This window comes from Phascolarctos cinereus, unplaced genomic scaffold (assembly GCF_003287225.1).
Source record: "Phascolarctos cinereus isolate Bilbo 61053 unplaced genomic scaffold, phaCin_HiC Scaffold_1;HRSCAF=81, whole genome shotgun sequence".
NCBI lineage: Eukaryota > Metazoa > Chordata > Mammalia > Diprotodontia > Phascolarctidae > Phascolarctos > Phascolarctos cinereus.
The window spans coordinates 41338259-41358257 of NW_027555514.1; the positions used below are offsets into that span (position 1 = coordinate 41338259).

At 42.0% G+C, this 19999-nt stretch overlaps 1 protein-coding gene across 2 annotated transcripts in view; it reads left to right on the plus strand.

The window, feature by feature from the left end:
- Positions 1-12924, plus strand: part of BFSP2 (beaded filament structural protein 2) — a 63155-nt gene extending 50231 nt beyond the window's left edge. Inside the window, exons 5-7 of one of the 2 annotated variants that reach the window (XM_020987293.2) lie at positions 243-374; positions 10411-10631; positions 11899-12924. In XM_020987293.2, the coding sequence (XP_020842952.1) occupies positions 243-374; positions 10411-10631; positions 11899-11902 (357 nt within the window). In that variant the 3' untranslated portion in view covers positions 11903-12924. The remainder of the gene's footprint in view (positions 1-242; positions 375-10410; positions 10632-11898) is intronic. The other variant, XM_078151598.1, reaches the window with a different exon arrangement.
- The last annotated feature ends 7075 nt before the right edge of the window (positions 12925-19999 follow it).

The window sequence follows — 19999 nt, forward strand, 5'->3', positions numbered from 1 at the left end:
ATAAAAACTTTTAAAGATTCTGAGGGAATGGAAATGTCATGTAGCACCTTTTCGTTGATGAGAGCATTTGCTGGTAAGACATTTCCTCTAGTTCTTTCAAGTGGGACTGTCAATTTAAAATCCATTTCAAAAAACTCTTTGTTTTCTCCTACTTATGAAGTGCTGATGGTCTGAAAGGAAGGATGGGGAAGATGGCTTTCAATTCCCCATTCAAACATGAGCCATTTGGCATCTCTTTGCAGCAGCATTCTCAAGTGGTCCAGGCAGCTCGGTCCCAAGAGGAAGAATTGGTGGAAGCCCTCAGAGCAGAGTTTCATGATACTGCTTGTGATATTCAGCGCCTTCAAGCGGAGACAGAGTCTTTGAGAACCTTGGTAAGCAACTACTGGATGGGAAATGTTTCTGCCCAGTCTCCATCTCCTTTCTGCTATCTCCTGGTGACCTAAGAGGTACTTTTTTTCCCAGGGAATTTTCATTTCAGCACAAAGACAAAATAAGCCCTCTGGCTAGTAAGGGGGTCCTGGTGAACTAAATAGTCCGATTAATTACTCTCTCTCCTGAGAATAGTAGTTCCCTCAAATATTATCTGAACTACATGTGTATTTATCTACAAGCAGGTCTGACAGATGGCATCTCCCATTCATAGGATCATATACTTAGGATTAAAGAGGATGTTACAGGATATCAGGTCTGAGCTGCTTGTTTTACAGATGTGGAAACTGAGGCACAGCAAGGTTAAGAGACTGAGTTGGCCTGAGGAAACTGAGGCAAACAGGGTTAAATGACTTGTCCAGGGTCACACAGCTAGATAGTGTCTGAGGCAGGATTTGAACTCCAGGGCAAACAGATAGCAAATGGAAGACCTGAGATTTTAATTCAGGCCCTAGGACTCCAGGGTCTTTCTAGACTAGAGGCAGCTATGTGATGGAGTGGGTTGAGTACTTGGCCTAGAGTCAGGGAGACCTAAGTTCAAAAACTATTTCAGACAGTTGCTAGCTATATGACTCTAAGTGCATTGCTTAATCTCTGCTTTCCTCAGTTTCCTCAGCCATACAATGGGGGTAATAAAAGCACTTTCCTCCCAGGGCTGTTGTGAGAATCAAGAGAGATAATAATTATAAAGTACTTAGCCCTGTGCCTAGCACATAGTAGAGTAAATAGTATGATAGCTGAGATGAATTAATGATTCAGTTACTAATTTAGCCTAAGCAAAGTGCCTAAGAATCATTGATCAGCATGGTGTTTTAGTAGGAAGGATGCTGAATCTGGAATCAGAGGATGTGAGTTCAAATTCTACCCTGATCTTATTAGATGTGTGACTTAACCTACCTGGACCTCAGTTTCTTCAATTGTAAGATGAAGATGTTGAATGGTGGAGTCCTTTCCAGTTCTGAAACTATGATCCAGTGACCTGAATTCTAATCAATGGATTGAAATCTAACCCTGCCACTTACCAGCTGTGTGACATTGGGCTTTGTTTGTTACTTAAGCCTTATGGGTACCAGTTATGTGTTTGTAAAGTGAGCAAATTGGATCAATAACTAGTATTTATATAACGCTTTAAGGTTTGCAAAGTATTTGGTAAATATTATTTCATCCTCACAGTTCTGGAAAGTAGATACAATTATGAGATTATTAGATTAGGTGACATCTAAGGTCCATTTCAGCTAGGGAGGTAGCAAATTGTTGGACTTAGAGTTAAGAAGATCTGAGTTCAAATCACACCTTGGACACTTACCAGTTCTATGACCCTGGGGAAGTCACTCCCCTTCCTCTTAGTCTCAGTTTTCTCACCTCAAAAATAGGGATCATAATAGCACCAATTTAGCAGAGTTATTGTAAGGATAGCTAGCTGTTATTATTATTATTGTTGTTAATCAATGATCCTATGAGTTATGATTTCATCAGCAGTAAGGAACTTCTAGTGTGGGAACTCCCTACACCAAATAGAACACCACCTGACCACAGAGTTAATGAAGTTACATAAAAGTTAAATGACTTGCCCAAGGTCACACAACCTAGTGGCACAGTGGATGGAGCACTGGGCCTAGAGCCAGAAAGACTCATCTCTGTGAGTTCAAATCTGGCCTTAGACGCTTACTAGTTGTGTGACCCTGGGCAAGTCACTTAACCCTGTTTGCCTCAGTTTCCTCATCTATAAAATAAAGTGGAGAAGGAAATGGTAAACCATTCCAGTATCTTTGCCAAGAAAGCCCCAAATGGGGTCATGAAGAGTCAGGCATGACTGAAACAACTGAACAATCCAGCTCAGAATTTGAACTCAGAACTCCCAGAACGAAGCCCAGCATTCTCTCCACTGTGTGCATTTTGCATCTCTTCTATGACAATATTAAGTAAAACAAAACAACAACAACAAAAAAACCCCAGACATCTCTAGGTTGGCATTTCAACAAAAGCGGCCCCACTCTGACCTTCAGTTCTGGCAAGATCTTTGACTTTGTCTTGTTTTATTGGTGGCAAATGACGACAATAATAGTAATAGCGACATAGCCCTTTAAGGATTGCAGAGTGTTTTCTTCCCATCAGTTCCATGAGGATTGATTGTATATCATTGATATGTACTAATTAACATATTAATATATAATGTAAGTTAATTAAGATGTTACTATTATTCCTGTTTACCAGATAAGGGGGCTCCCTACTGGAGCGGGTGGTCCAAGGGAGCTTTTATCCCACTGAAATGGGCCTCAGATCAATACATTGGGAGGTGCCTAGTTCTTGATGCCGTACCACCCCCAGCATTTAAAGAACTGGCCCTGCTGCCAGTCTCATACCTTCTCTTCCCGCATGACCCACAACCGCACAATTTGTTTCCAGTGCCACCTCTATCCATTATTTGCTGGAAACACTGAATTAACTGCAGACAGCAACCTCCGGAACCACAGCCCTTTTTGGTTATTGTCCATCTCAGTGGGTGCTGTTCTTCCACAACATGGCACAATTGAAAGAACCCCAGAGGTCACCTAGTTCAACTTGTGCCTGAATAGGATTGCCCCTACCATATCCCCCCAAGCTGTTTTCCAGCCTTTGCTTCGAGACCTCAAGGGGGAACTCACTACTTCCCAAAGGTGCCCATTCCCTTTGGGATAGTTGTCATCATATATTTGGACCTGACCTATGGTAGAACCTTCTGAGCTTATGTCAGTCTGATCAGCCACAATCAGATACACAGTACCAAGACAGGGATGCCATTTTGGTCCTCTTCAGGAATGAAGGATAATCACCAACCAGTTCTCATTATTAGGAAGTCTATCCTTGCCTCAAGTCGAAATGTACTTCTCTGAAACTTTTACCTACTGGTCAGCACTCAGTATGGAACTACGTGCCAGGCACACAGTAAGGGTTTACTAAATGTTTGATGACTTATTGATGTGGTCCTGTTTTCCTTTGTTGGGCCAAGCAGAATATGGCACATTGGTGGTCCTTCAAATACTTGGTGCCAGTCCTTGTATGCCCCCAAAGTCTTCCCTTCTCCAGGCTACACACCCCCATTTCCTTAGACTAATCTTCTAATGGCATAGTCCACAGCTTTCTCACCAGGTCACCCCCTTCTGAAAATACTCCAGCTTGTCTACGTCAGGGCTTCTTAAACTTTTTCTACTCACCACCCCTTCAGCGCTTCTTAAACTGTGAATCTCGACCCATAGTTTAAGAAGCACTGGTCTAGGTATTTCCTAAAATGTAGTACCCCAACCTGAATCCCAAGTGGTAAATCATTCAGTCAACAAATATTCAGTAAGCACTTACTATATGCCAGGCACCTTGCTAACTGCTGAAGATACAAAGAGAAACAAAAACATTCTTCTTCACCTTCAGGAACTCATATTTCAACAAGCAAAGAACCCTGTCCGTACAAGATAGATATATTGTAAATTGGAGGTCACCTCCTAGGGAAAACAGTAGCAGTTTGGTGGGAACAGGAAAGGTTTCCTTCAGAAGGCTAATTTTAAGCCGAGTCTTGGAGGAATCTAGTGGGGTAGATATGAGAAGGCGAGAGCATTCCAGGCACTGGGGACACCCAGGGAAAAGACAAAGAGCTGGGATATGGGAGATGGATGACATCAAAAGAATCAGCACAGCTGAATCATGGGGTATGTGCGGAAGAATAAAATCTGACAAGATTGCCAAGGTGGGAAGGGGCCAGGTTGTGAAGGGCTTTGAGTGCCAAACAGAGGATTTGATATTTATTCCTGGACATCATAGGGTGACACTGGAATGTTATTAGGCATTCCAGCAAGGGTAGGGGTTGGAACATGAGGGGAGAATGAGTGATCAAGAATCTTGAAAAGGAAAAAAGGCGAAGATTTGTGTTGTCCCAGTGAGAAAGTTAAGCCAGAGTGAAAGGGAAGTAGACATCGAGATAGCAAATCAAATCTTTTGGAAGTATCTGTGTCTCCTGGCTTCCAATAAAATGAGAACAGGAAACATTTTTGCCTGTGCCCTTAGAATCCCCAAAGACCTATTGGTACATCCTACCACGGCGCCTTGCATATTCATTCAGGCATATATTCACTTGAGGAGGGTTTAGAGCAATACTGGGGAACCAGCAGCCTCCAGACCTTTGAATCCAAACTTCACAGAACAACTCCCCTTAATAAAAAGAATTTGTTCTGTAAAACCTGGACTCAGTCAAAAGGCCCCACCCGAGGACCTAGAAGGCCACAGATTCCCCACCCCTGGTTAAGGGTTAATATGTGTCAGGTATTGTTCTAGGTGCTAAGTGCTAATGTAGGCAGTTCTCTCAGTTACCACAAGATGTGTGGGACCTAAGCCAGCCCTCCTGGTCGGGGAATGAGACTTTGAACTCTAAGGTAGACTTGGGACTGTTGTCAGGGCGGCAACCTGACTGGCTCACCTTAGCCCCAGATGAAGCTGACCTCGGTCTATGCTTCCTCCCATTCTGGCATCCATGAGGACACCAAGGCCTAGCCAACATGGGCATCTTGCCATCTGCCCTGCTGCAGCATGGGTCCTTGTTCCCCTTCTCCCCACCCTTGCTCAGGGAGGAATAATCAAATCAACATTACTGCCGCTGGAAAGGAGGCAACAGACAATGTATTGCCATCCCTGTGACTGCCTAGACTAAAACTTCCTCCCCTGGCTGCCACTGCCTCTCTTCAAATGGAAGCTTCCTTGAGGGCCAGGACAATCTCACTTTTGTACTTGTACCTCCAGCCCTTGGCATAGGTCCTGACACATGTTCAATGGTTAGTAAGATACTTGTTGATTGACAGTGGTAGCTCCAGGAGACTAAGCAGCCACAGTTACCCTCCCATCACCAGACCCTGGTCCTCCTTCCTGTCTAATAGAAAACAGCTGTAAATACAGTGTCAGCTGCTCAGCTGACGGGAAAAGAAACCTCCCCATACACTGAAAGCGTAGGGATAATGCGTTAGAGTAGCAGGCTCCTAAGGATTAGGATCTTAAAAAGAAGGAAAAAATCTTGGGGGACAGAGGCTCTCTAGAAATGACTCCCACTTCTATAGTATTTTAACCTTGGCAAAGTAACCACCACTTTGTGAAGGAGAAATATTATTATAATATGCATTTTACAAATGGGGAGTCTCAGAAATGTTAAGTGATTTGCACCTCACCATAGTTAGCAATTGTCTGAGGTAGTATTTGAACCCAGATCTCCTGACTGGAGGTCTAATGCACTCTCTTTGTCACAGTTTGTGTCTTTTCTAGCTCTGACAGCCTTGGTCCTAAGGCTATATTATCAATTATTAGGGCCTTTCTTTGACTCCTAGTTCAGGAATCCTGATTAAGACTGGAGAGGAAACATAAAGGCTTAAAAAAAAAAAAAGACTGTATAGGAGGGGGCAGATGGTGATGCAGTGAATAAAGCACTGGCCCCTAAAGTTAAGAGGACCTGTGTTCAAATCCAGCCTCAGATACTTACTAGCTATGTGACTTTGGGCAAGTCACTTAACCCTGATTGCCTCCAAAAAGGGTGGCAGGGGAGTGGGGGGAGGGGGGGGAGACTGGATAGGAACCAATTAGTCCCACAACTTTTGAGCCATCATATGGGATCTTCCCATCTCTATTATTGATGTGGACACACTGAAGCCCCATGGGGACTCATTTTGAACAGCAGACAAGATTGCCTGAATAACATGGAAGCCTCTAGGCCTTCTGTGCTAACACAGCCATGTTTATATTGGCAGCCTTGTCCTAATAATGATGTTGAAGGCCTCCTAAGCTGCATGTTCAGTCAACTGAGATCAGGAATGTAACACAAGGCCAGAAACCACAGAAACCTTTTCAGAGAGAGAAGGAAGGAGGTGGTAGAGGAGGGAGAAGATTTAGCAGTTCAGCAAGTTCTTTTTTAACACCCAGATTTTTGGTCCTAGGGGTGAAAACAGTATTTAAGTCCACAGGTTCATAGATTTAGGACTGCAAAGGGTCTTGGAGGCCATCTGATCCAGCGCCATCATTTTACAAATAAGAAAACAAGGACTCCTAAAGAACAAGCTACTCTGTGTTACACAACTAATGTGTCTGAGGCAGGGTTTGAACACAATTTCGGCATTTTATCCAATATGCTATTCTTCCAACCAGAGTTAAGGAAGCTACAAAGATGGTGGCTTTGGACAAGTCATCTCAACTCTCTGAGATTCAGCAAAATGAAGGATTCGGATGTAGATGGCCTCTAAAGCCATCTCTCAGTCTATGAGCCTATGGTCATTTCAATATCTTGGTCTCTGTCAATACCTGCTATGTGACTATAAACATTTCCTTGGGTCTTTCCTCGGTCTCTCTTTCATCATCTATAGAATGAAAGGGTTACATTAGTTGATCTCTGAGGCCCCTTACACTTCTAAAATTTTACAATCCTATGTTCCTTTATCCATGGCAGAGCTCCTATTAACCTCCCAGGTTGAAATTATGCCATGGTAGAAATGGATTCCAATTCTGAGGGGAGAATGAGCATGTTGGTTCTGGTCTCAGAGAGAGAGAGGTTGGAGAGGCATGCCACCATGGATTCAGTACCAGAAAGGATCACCCAACCCAGGTGTCTCATTGGCCTGGAAATAAACTCACACAGAGAGTGAAAAGCAGTGCCAACATCAGAGCTTCGGTCTTTCAGGCTTTTCCCACAAAGTGAGGCTTGGCCCGTCAAATGGTGGTTCTCATGATTTCTCCCTGTCTAGGTCCAAGCTAAATGCAGACATTCCAGGGCTTGTGATGGAGGTAAACTGAGGAAATAGAAAGACCTTTAGACTAATGGATCACAATAATAACAAGTTTCTCCCTGAACACCCACCCACACATACACACATACAATGTGAATGGCCACCCACAGGTTAATAAATTTTTTAAAAAACAAAAAGTAGAGGGGAGAGCCCAGGGAGATCAGAACATGTTTCTCAAGTTCAGGGTGGCCTAATTCTGCCACCCACATTGCAGGGATTGGTTTTTAGCTCCTGTTATGGATAGAGTTCTATTAAAAAGCCTGATCCAGAGTCCTGTCCTGTTGGCCTCATTTTGCCTCTGCAAAATTACCCAGGATCTGCTCCGATGTCTACATTCAATGGCATCTGGAGAAGCTGAAGTTAAGATGATATGCCCTGCCTCTACGGAATGGCAGCTGCTTACAGCTGCTCCCAGGTAGCCAGTGCTAAACATTTCAACTCAATGTAATAATTCACTAGACTGAGAGCTCCTTGAGAGCAGGAACCGGTATTTTTTGTTTGCTCGTTTGCTCGTTTGTTTGTTTGTTTTGCATTTCTTTGAATCCCTAGCACTTAGCACAGTGTCTAGCACGGAGCAGATGCTTGATAAATGCTTGTTGATTGACTAAAGATTTATTAAATACCTGCTACATACCAGGCAGCTAGGCCCACTAGTGGTGGGAGTACTGGACTTGGAATCATAAAGACCTCAATTAAAATTCTGCCTAGGGCACTTACTGGCTGTGTGACCCTGGGCAAGTCCCTTAACCTCTGTCTGCCTCAGTTTCCTCATCTGTAAAATGGGGATGGTAATACCACCTACCTCCCAGGGTTGTAGTGAGGATCAAATGAGATTTTATATATATATATATATATATATATATATATATATATATATATATATATATACTGTTCTGCAAAACCTCAAAGTGCTATATTAGTTATTATGAATTATTACTAGGCACTAGGAATACAAAGACAAAACAAAAAAATAGCCCCTGCACTCAAGGAGCCTCCGTTTTACTGGGATGATACAAAATATCCATAAATAAGTCTTTACAAAATATATACAAAGTAAATGCTAAGTTATTCTTTGGTGAGGGAAAAGGTGCTCACCGGGAAGAATGAGGAAAAGCCTCCTGTAACACGTGACAAGCTATAGGCAATGGTCTTTCATAAATCTCCCATGAGGATCTATCCAATGAGCTAGGACTCCTCTCTTACATCATCTTTCTATTCCTGCAACAATCATTCAAGCTATGACCCCAGCCATTACCCCTCCCTTTGTATAACAGTCCTCTCTGGCCACCATTTCTTTTCATTCATTTATTTTTAATATTATGGAGGTATCTTTGCCTCAGGCAGCCTGTATAGCTGTTAGCCCTCCCATTGACTATTGATCGACCTGTGGTATCTTTAGTGTAAGGAACTCCTAGTAAGTGAGGAGCTCGCCCCTTCATCGATGCAAATAGACAACTATTCTGTAATGTTTAGTTTAAGGAGTACCCTAGAGCATGGGGAAACTTAGTAAGTTGCCCAGGGTCATGCAGTCAGGCTATGCCAGAGGCAAGATTTGTACTCAGGTCACCTGGCTCTGAAGACTCTTCGCTGCCCACCGTTACTGATCCTAACTTCTTGTAATTGAATCCTTTTACACTATTTATTGAGACTCAGACATGCAGTTGGATATGCGGCTCACTGGGCTCATCCACCAGTATGTGTGTCTTAGACAAATGCTACACATGAGCCGTACCCAGAGTTGAATAGGAGGAAAAGGGCAACTTGCCCTTGGGACATTGCACAGGGTTTTCAAGGACCCAAGCTCCTCCCTAACAAAAGTCCACCTTTATACTATCAACATTCTTCCAGAGAGGTACTCCAAGGCTGTGGAACATACAACACCTCTATCGCAAAATGTGATGCCACCCAAAGAACATCAGAGAGTATGAGCAAAAAGTGGGTTAAAGATCACACATAGTAGGTCCTCAATGAATATGTGTTGAATGAATGGGGGGGAGGGTAGAAACTAATCTAAAAATCTTAGTTCTCTCAAAGTCAGCATAGAAGTGCGTGAACATTGTGTTTCTCGGTCTCTGATCCACACAAGCAAGTTGGACACATGTGTTACCTTCTGCGTGATGGTTATCTATGACTTATTTCCTGGATCAGAGATTGTAACAGTAATAGAAATACCAACAACTCATGTGTAAATGTACCTTATGGTTTACAAAGCACTTTCCTTACAACAACCTTGTACAGTAGGCAGTAAAAATACTATTATCCCCATCTTACAGATGAACACACTGAGGCTCACAGGGAGATGATTTGAGCCAGATGAGATGGCTGGAGAGTGACATTAAGTGTGGATGGAACTATCCTAGGTGTAGTGACAATCACCAGTCAGCAATCCATCCTCAGAATGAGAGTAACCAACAGCCCACAAAAATCACCCAGTATTAAATCTGTTCTATAATTTTGAGACAGGCAGCATGGTATATAGTTAGAGTATTGGAACTGGAGTCAGGAAGACCTGAACTAAAATGCCACCTCTAATATTTATTAGCTGTGTGACTATGACCGAGTCAGAGCCTCAGTTTTCTTGTATGCAAAAAGGAGATAGTTATCCCTTCTACATAATGGGTGTTAGGAGCACAGCACCCCGTGTAAAAATTTTTGGCCCTCTCTTTGTATCAGAAAAGAAGCCTGAATTATTATGGTATTAGAAGATAAAATTGACATTTTACAATACTCTACATATATTTTATGTATTTCCGAGTTTCTGAACTTTTTCTGTGTTGTCTGCTAGCTTTCACATGTTGTCTTCAGCTTCCACAAAACTCCCCCCAAATTCCCATTTAGTTTCTTATACCAATCCTTGATATATTGAAACTTTGAAGAAGAAAGTCCCAGTGTGGAAGGGATAACTGTAAAGATACGCCCCATACCTGTTTCACAGGGTCAGTAGCTATATTGCTCCATTGAGACAAAAGCACTTTGCAAAACTTTGAAGTGCTATAAAAAATCTCACTTGTCATCGTTGTTATGTTAGTGCCTGGAGAATAAGCCACAGCGCTACCAGAAGTAGGACAGATAATTGATCTGGCCGCATCCCAGATCATCAGCTTACTGCGAAGAACTTATTGGGATGGGTTGTTATCTCCCTCGCTCCAGGAGGCTGCTTTTCCCATTGTTTCCAAATGTTCTCTTCTCCTAGAAAAGAGGTCTGGAGAACTCGTTGTATGACGCCAAGCACTGGCATGACATCGAGCTCCAGAACCTGGGCTCTGTTATCGCCAAGCTAGAAGCGGAGCTTGGGGAAATCCAAAGGGAAACTGAGCAGCAGCAAAAAGACCGTGAGCATCTGTTGTCTGGCAAGCTACAACTGGAGAAAGACATCGTGTCCTATCACTGCCTTCTGGATCGAGAAGGAAGCAGGTATTTGTTTATTCCAGTGTGGAAACAATAGTGGCGTGATTTAGGGCCCTGCTTTCCAGCCAGCTCTTTATGGAAACACATAGAAAGCCTCAGGGTCCTTCTGTTTTTCATAGCATCACAGGTCTAGAACTGGAAGTGGCCCCAGGGCTCAACCCCCTCACTTTATAGATCAGGAAACTGAGAATCTGGGGGAAGGGGAGGAGTGCCTTTGTTTAAAAAAAAAAAAGTTTCATTAATTTTTTTAACATTCTCATCACTGCCCAATAATACCTCCCTGGTAACAAAGCAATGAAGTGTAGCCCATATTGACCACATCTGATCATAAGTGTCTCATTCAGTACCCATGGTCCATCCCTATTCTACTAAGAGGAAAGAGGTAAGTTTCAAGGCTTCTAGGTGGCTCAGCAGTTAAGGGTCCTGGACTTGGAGAGCAGCTGTGTGACCTAGGCAGGTCACTTAGCCCCCCTCAGCCTCAATTTTCTCATCTGTAAAATGGGGGTGATAATAGCATCCACCTCCTAGGACTGTCGTGAAGGTCAAATGAGATCCTTAAAACACTATTTAAATGCTAGCAATTGTTATTATTTCATCTTTATATTTTCTTGTTGTTTGCTCACAATTGTGCCATATTATCTGCCTCAGAGAAAGAGTTTACCCTAGAGAGCCACCACCTTCTTTCTCCTTTCATCCTCAAGATAGACTTCCAACCCACGGCTCTTTGGGGATGACTGCTGTTGAATTAAGCAATTGTGATTTAGAAATGATAGTCATAAAAATACAGATCGTCTTGCCAGCGTCCTATGACCAGAACTGGTTGTGTCATGCAATCAATTTATAGATATTAAGTCTGTGAAATGAGAGTTTTCCTCCTGTGCCTTATTGGAGGTTAGCTGTGAACTCAGGTTCTCAAAGGCTCCGTCAACAGGGCATATGCTCTAGCAGGTTCTATCTACCAAGATGTAATAGACCATATGTCTGATGTCTGGGGACCAGCCTAGAGAGGACCAGTTCAGAGTGGCTTATCACAGGACTGGCCACCAGAAAGTGAAGATTTCTGGCCACGGAAACTCTTGAAGACAATTCATTTAGGCCCAGAAGTGTTACAATCTTCATTCGTGAAGGGAGGAGGGTAACATCCACACTAAAGGAATGACCAATCCTGAAAGTATCAAAATTCACTGAATTTGCAACAGGCAAAGTCCACTGTGTCTCTGTTGAGTTTGTGCCATGTCTGTCTTTAATAACTAATGCATATGTGTATTTTCAGCTAATTTGGAAAATTCCTGTTTCACAGAAGTCGATGGTGAATAGCTGAAGTTGCCGGAAGAACTCTTCCCAGAAGCATCACCCTTGGCTTGAGTTGAATAGCTCCCCACAGATACAAAGGATTATTGCTGTTAATATCATTGCTATTTCTTAACTAATATAGGCTTTAGTGTGAGATGCTTCCCTGGTTACTCTTCAAATAAAAGCTTGGCTGTGCAATTTTCCATTCACTCACCCTCATCAAATGAGCCCCTTGGTAGGTGAATATCTTGTGAGCTCACTGGTCTTTTTCTCATGGCCTTTAGGAGTCTAGTTGAACTATTTCCAAAAAGGACTAAAGTGTGAAGTCACTTGTTTGACCATCCAGGGCCATGGAGACAACTCAGACTGCTCCAGTACCTAAAAATATAATTTTGATGTTTAGGTTAAAAAAATAATCCAGTATTAGTGCCAGGATGTTTACTTGTGGTTGCTAACAACCACCAGCACCATAATAAATGTCCGCTGTTATTATGTGATTATCAGAAGTAGTATGCAGAGTGTATAGAGAATTTGCCTTGGAGTCAGGAAGACCTGGATTCAAACCCTGCCCCTGATGTACCCCAGCTGTGTGACCCTGGGCACTAGTGCCCCAGAAATTCTTAGAGGCAGTAAGTTTCAGAACAGCTGGTCATATGCCTTGGTAAGAGGAGTTTCTCTTGAAGACCTCCTTATACCAATGAAATAACATCCCCCAAGTAATCATTACACAAAACAATAAGAAAAGTAACAGTTCACATTGATATGGTCTTTACTTCCAAACTGCTTTGCATACATTATCAAATGAGTTACCATATTGTAAAAAGCATTCTGCAAACCAAATTATATAGAACCATAAGTTCTATATAAATGCTATTTATTAGTATTAGCATCATCCAATTTGATCTTGGCAACAGCCCTGTGATGTAAGTGGGAGTCCACGTGGAGCTGGGAATTTTGGAGGGTCTAAGGGTCCTTGGGTGCATCAATAACATAATTTTAGTTTCTTCTTGGCTACTCAATGGGCTCCATGCGGCCAAAGATGGTGGCCATTTTGCAGAAGAACAGACTGAGGGTTATTGAGGTTTAAACAGCTTCCCTGGGATCAGAAAGCGTCAGAAGCAAGATTTGTAGCCAAGTGTCACTGACTGAATCTAGCCCCCTATTGGTTAGGCTACACCACTGTTACAAATGAATTCTAACTGATGAATGCAATAAGTTGCTGCTTTTTTATCTGGATGGATAGATGTGAAGACAGACAGATGGAAATGATACAGGGATAGGGACTGGACCTGTCATCTCATCATATATAGAACTCCCCAGAGGGGTGACTCCTACAAACACAATATGGCACCTTGCCTGCAGCTTTGTGCCTCGAGCCCTAAGAATTTAAGTGACCTATCCAGGATCACTCATAGCCAGTACGTGTCAGAGGTAACACTTGCTCCCAGATCTTCCTGGCTCAAAGGCTGACCATCCACTATATCAGTAGTATTAAATGCAAATAGAAACAGAGGCCACTAATCCATACATAAAGATCCTTTTGGGTAAAATATTGACAGTTTTAAAATGTGATATTACCTATATTTTATTGTATTCTAATTTATCTTGTTAAAAATTTTACCATTATATTTTAATCTGATTCTAGTCATACTTGGGACTGTGGGCCCCCATCTGATCTAGTTCAGTTCTACAGATGAGGAAACAGCAGCCCAGAGGTTCCGTGACCTGCTGAAGGTCATCCAGAAGGCAATGTTAGAATTTGAACCCAAGTCCTCTGACTCCTAATTGGGCACTTTACCTACTGCACCAAGCTGCCTGAATGATCATATGTGTACCCCCACCACCTGTTTTCTAGATCACAATCTATTTATGTCTTCTCATCCTAAAGAATTCTTGAACACATCATCCCATAAATGTTACAAATTTATCCTAATTGGGGTGTGTAGGGAGACGGAACTGGTATGGCCTTGTAATTTCATAGGTGTAGAGCTGCATAATATTACAGATTTGCTTGGAACAATTAAGGTTAAATAACTTGCTCAAGGTCACATGACTAGCACGTTTTAGAAACAGGGCTTGAATCCAAGTGTTCAAGGCCAGTTCTATCCATTAAACCACACTAGGGCAATTCCTCGCATGTTTATATATATATAAAAAAATAAGATATAGACCTTCCTCTTTCCCATAGTCTTTATCCATCATATCAAAATGTTTCTTTGTTGCCCGAAAGATCAAGAGAAATATGAAAGGCACCATCTAATGATATAAGTCAACAAAAGCAGGAGGTTCTTCCCAGTGATAAACCACATACTTGTGATGCTACATTGTAAGCCAACAGACTTGCAGGTGGAGGTCACAAACAGAACAGCTAGATTGTTCAAAAGGGATGCATCCCACGGTTGTTTCAAGATTTGTTTCTTCTTATTTTTGCAAATGTAACATTTCAGACAATATCTGTCCAAGAACTGAAAAGCAAACACAAACAGCTGGGATATAAAAGGTGAGGACACCCTCAGGGGTCAACTGTCAAAAGGAGTTATTGACATCTGAATGTTACTGCTAATCCAGACTTAAAACAAGTCCTACCATTGGCTGGGAGGAAGAACAGGTTTGCAAACCACTTTTGTGTCTCCTCTTGATACCAGGCTTTAGGATTAAAGACTTCTGCTTCCTCTGGGCTGTAATTATGAGGAACAGCTGCTGAAAATCATTAAGTTAATCATTCATTGGCATAGGAAGAGGTGGCCTATGAGTGCCTTCCATCCTGGGCACAATGTCTTGCTGTTTCTAATGATGCTTCATTAATAGGTATGGAAGGGCTTGGCCAGCCAGGCACAGAATTTGTTTGATTTAAAGAGTGCTTGCTCCAGCAGATAGAATCCTAAGGCAATTATATTCCGGCATTAACACTCCAACAGGTGGGAGGGAGTGCCTTTGGCCAGCCTTGCTCGGCCTTTGTGTACAAGGCAAAGCATTTTGACCAAGGACTTTTCAAAAACTTCACTCCAAGGCCAAGGTAGGACTAGGTTTCAGGGTTGGATGATCTGATTGGTCTTTGGGGGGCACAAGATGAGATTTGAGTATCTTTGTGAGCATCTAAAGACCACCACCTATCTCTGAACTCACAGGTGTGACAGCAAGATGGGTGGTCATCTCTGGCATCAAGGGGTTATCGAACACCTGCTATGTGGAAGGCGCAAAGTAGACACTTGGTTACACCAAAAGGTGGGAGGCCCAGTCCTTGACATGGAAGGGTTTACAATCTAGTTATTGCAAAGCAGAAACCAGAGTAGGACCCCTGGGACTTTGACCCAGAGTGCTGAAATTTAGAGGGCACTGACAACACTCTTTCAACACATGGAAATGAATGAGCTTTGCATCAAAGTAGCAAAAATAATTAGTTGAAATTATTATCCAATGGTACCACCTTCTTTCCTTCCCCTAAATTCCACAACCGATACCCCCAGTAAAATTCCTCTACCACACGGCAAGGTAATATCATTGTATTCCAGGGCTTCTGTCTCCCTCCACCAACTGAGTTTGTCTTAATTTATCTTATTTGCTCTGGTAACAGGTTATTGATAGGAGAGTAAAGTGGGGAGGAAGCCAGAGAAAAGACGAAGTTTACCCCAGGGTGGAAGAATGTTGCTTATGGCTCTGAGTTGGAGAGATAGGATATGAACAGTAACAGGCTTGATAAGAGTATAAATGGCCTGTGGCTAAAATAAACCATGGGAGTCCTGCTTGATAATCCACAAACTAGGTGTTGACTTCAATGGTCAAAGCCTCTGAGAATGATCACAATGACACATGTTTATACAGGATCTTTTCAAAGCACTTTCTCTCTAAAAACCCTGGCAAGCAGGGTGCAAAAGCATTATTATATCCATTTTCCAGGAGAGAAAATGAAGATTCAGAGAGTTCTAGGGACTTGTCCATCATACCTCTAGTTAAGTATGAAAGTTATATTTCGAACCTGACACCCAGTCTCTGGCTCTTACTTGTACATAAGTCTCCTATAACTCCAAATGCTCTCCTGCAATTATTTCTTAAGTATTCTGAGCGTGCCTTTGAGATGGATATGAAATAAAATTTCCTTCTTGCTATTTTTACAGGTGAGAAACCTGAGGTACGCCAAAAAAAAAGTTAAGCAATTTGGGTTCTAATGGGATCATAATATTTAGAGTACAAAGGGACCTTAGAGTTCATCTAATCCCCTCCCCCTTTATTTTACTGATGAGGAAACTGAGGGACAGAAAAGTAAGTAATCTGGTTGTGGGTCGCATAGGATGCCAGTGGCATAGTTAGTATCTGAACTCAAGTCCTGTGATCCCCACCTGGCATTCTTTCCATGGCACCAAATACTCAGGAGGTCAAAGCTGGGTAATGACAAATGATCTGGGTCGCTTTAATTTCATTCAGTAACTTTGCATTAAGCATCTATTGGATCCAAGCCACTGTGCTAGGCACTGGGGACTTTTTTTAGGTAGGAGGTAGGGGAGGAGTGAAGCCAGTTTGTCTAGAATATAGAATATAGTTTTCCTCACATTGTAACATTCTTCATTATGGTTTTGATATATCGTGGGCCAGCATAAAAAATTAAACGGTAATTTTTGGGGAGGTTTGCAAAAGCCTCAGACAGCATGCAAAGGCCAGCAGATGGCACAGAAAAAAGTTTAGAAACTTAGAAATGCATAAAATATATGTACAATATTGTATAATACCAACCCAAATTTTACAATAAGTGCTGTAAACACCCCATAAAAGAAAAAGAAAAGATTTAGACTTTTTCTCTGGTAAGGAGGGAAAATTAAAAATTTTATGTGGATTTTCCTGATAATGGGGGTGCTGCACCCCCAACCCCCATGATGTGGAAGGGATAACTCTACATGAAGAGAAGAGGGTCCAAGAGAGAGCTTTGGAGGATTCCTGGGAGGAGGAGAGACAAAAAAACGGCATGATTGGCTAATAAGAGTAGAGCCCCAAAAGAGCATTGTCCTGAAATTCAAGGGAAGAGAGATTGTCCAGGAGAAGAGAGTGGTCAAAAATACCAAATGCTTCAGGTGGGTCAAGGAGGATGTGGATTAAGAAAAAGTCACCCCCCTTACCAATCAAGAAATCATCACTGATCTTAGAAGGGACAGATTCTATAAAGCGGTTGTGTTGGAAACTAGACTGACTACAAGGGGTGGAAGAGGAAGTGAATGAGGTGGGGGAGGGAAGGTAGTAAGTATGGCTTATTCTTTCGAGGAGAAGAGCTATAGGATAAAAATTTGGGTTGGCAATATCAAGGAAAAATATTTTAATGATAGAGACACTAGAGTATGTTTGTAGGCAACAAAGAGCCAATAGAGAGAAGACAAATGAAGGAAAGGGGGGAGATAATGTGAGGGAGCAAGCTTCTGAAAGACGGGAGAGGGAATAGGATCAAGGCCACTTGTCGAGGGATTGTCTTGTCAAGAAGGGCTGCCTCATTCTATGAAACTTGAGAACAAAGGAGAAGAGTCAGGTGAAAACATAAAAGGATATTGGGGTGTGGGGAAGAGCTAATGAAGCATGACTCTGCCTTTTCAGTGAAGGAGATAGCTAGCCATCTGCTTAAAGAGTGAGGAGACATTTTAGAAGGGTCACTGGGGAGGGGGTAGTAGTGGGGAGACAATTAGACATAAATGAAAGGATCAAAATGAGTCAGAAGATGAACCAGGGAAGGAGACAAAAAACTAAATGTCTGATGGGTAGCAGCAGATCTAGGAGAGAGCACTGTTATGAACCCCCTGGGAGGAAATCATGTCCACAAGCGGGTGGTCTGTAATGTCAAATGATCCAGTGATCCTAGGATTCTTGGACTCTATGCTTTTCCTACTGACATAGTGGAGTCCCTCCATGTTTCCTTGATTTTGTGCTCTAATGGTCCAATAATAACTTTATACTACCTTTGGTCAATATTATCATGTAACATCTCATGAAGTTAGATGGTTTCTCATTTGCATGACAATCCAAAGCCAATTTAATTGAAATGAAATATATAGAAATTAAATGTGTGTGCATGTGTATGTGTGCATGTGTGTATATATACATGAAGTAGACTTGCGATTTTACTAATGTAGGGAGTTCTCAAATAAGAAAACTCCTTCACCAAAGTAGGTCAGCACCCTCTCTGCAAATTCTAGTCTTAGAGAGTTCTTTGGGGCACTAAGAGGTTAAAGGATTTGCCTAAGGTCACACTGTCACTAGAGATGTAACTTGAAAATAAGCACTATATAAATATTATTGTTGTTGTTGTTATTGTTATTATTATTCCTGGCTCTGAGGCCAGGTCTCTATCTATTCTGCCAGGCTCTCTCTACTACATATATTTAAATATATAGATTTAATTTAAATTAAGTATTTCATGTATAGTGCTAGGTAGATAATAAGCAGTTGTATATATATACTATATATACATATATATACATATACACACACATACACATACACATGTACATATTAAAGGTGGTGTAGCAGATAAAGCACTGGGCCTAGAGTCAAGAAGACCTGAGTTCAAATCTAGCCATAGACACTCTTACTAGTTGTGCTTTCCTGGGCAAGTCACTTAACCTTGCTTGCCTCAGTTTCCTCATCTGTAAAATGAGCTAGAGAAGGAAATGGCAAACCACTCCACTATCTTTGCCAAGAAAACCCCAAATGGGGTCAAGAAGAGTCTGACATGACTGAAATGACTCGACAACAACTAATATCTTCCCTTGGTGATTACAGGGATTGGAAAGGTAAAGAGAGAAATTTAGGAGACTTCAAAGGAGAGCTTGACAATGTAAGTTCTAAAGGTGTGACTTTCCCACCTTCACGCATTCGATCATTTACTGAGCATCAATACTGGATACAAAACACGATGCTATGTTAGGCACCGCTGGGGAACCCCCAAAACAAGATGTCTGTCTCTGCTTGCTCTCTCTATAGTCTGGTTGGGCACACAAGGGACACACACGTGAAAGCACAACCCTATAGAAGACGAAGTTACCCAATAGATGGTATTAGCCAGAGAACTGCACAGGGTCACGGTGGAGATGGCTGGGTCCTGCTGACTCAATCGGTTATCTCAAACTTGTTATTTGACTGGGAACTAATAGTATTGGACAAACCAGTAGCCCCATGTAGACATTGCCCAAGAGGTCATTAGCCCCTTGATTTGTTAATCAAGATATTTTTATCTCTCTTTCTTAACCCAAAAATAATAAACAAATGAACCAAAACAACAATAAAACCCCTCTCCTTTGACATCTCAAAGAAAAAACAAATCTCCTCATTCCTCCTCACCACCTAAGGACAGAAGGTAATTTACACAGGGAAGAGGAGCTTTGGGTTCCTTCACTAATCAGGCATGAAAACCATGGACTGTCTTTAGGGGAAGTCAAGAGGTGCCAGCAGAATGATCCCAAGCTCTGGCCGGTCTTAGTGAGCTATCTAGGTTTGGTGTGTAGACCCATAAACAGATGGCGCTGCCTCCTGAGGACCAGCCGCACTGAGTACGAAGAGCCTCAGCAGCAAGTTAGCCTGGAAATCAATTCTTTGGCTACATCAATCTGGGAAACTGGAGGAAATCAATCCAAAATAAAATAATATGTGAGAAAACAAGGAAGTAGTGACTATTAAAGGTACACTACAAGATGAGACTGTAAATGGCACCCCAAAAGTCTGTATTTGCCATGCCAAACTGGAGAGCAAAATGCCAATTTTTATCTTCAATCCATCAGCCAACTAGCATTTACTAAGCACCCACTATATACCAGGCACTGTGCTAAGCACTGGGGTCACCAAAAAAAAAAATAATCAACAACACTCCCTGGTGTCTAGGAGCTTTTATCTGCAAGGGAAGTAAGTTAAGTGAACCATGAAATGTTTGAATGAATGAATGAATGAATGAATGAATGAATGAATGAATGAATGAAAGAATGAATGAATGGAAAAGCATTCATTAATGCTTTCTACATACCAAGCAATGTGCTACTATGCAACACTCTACCTACCTATCCTCAGGGAGCTTACATTCTAATGAGGGAGAGGTACTAGACAGTCAGTATATA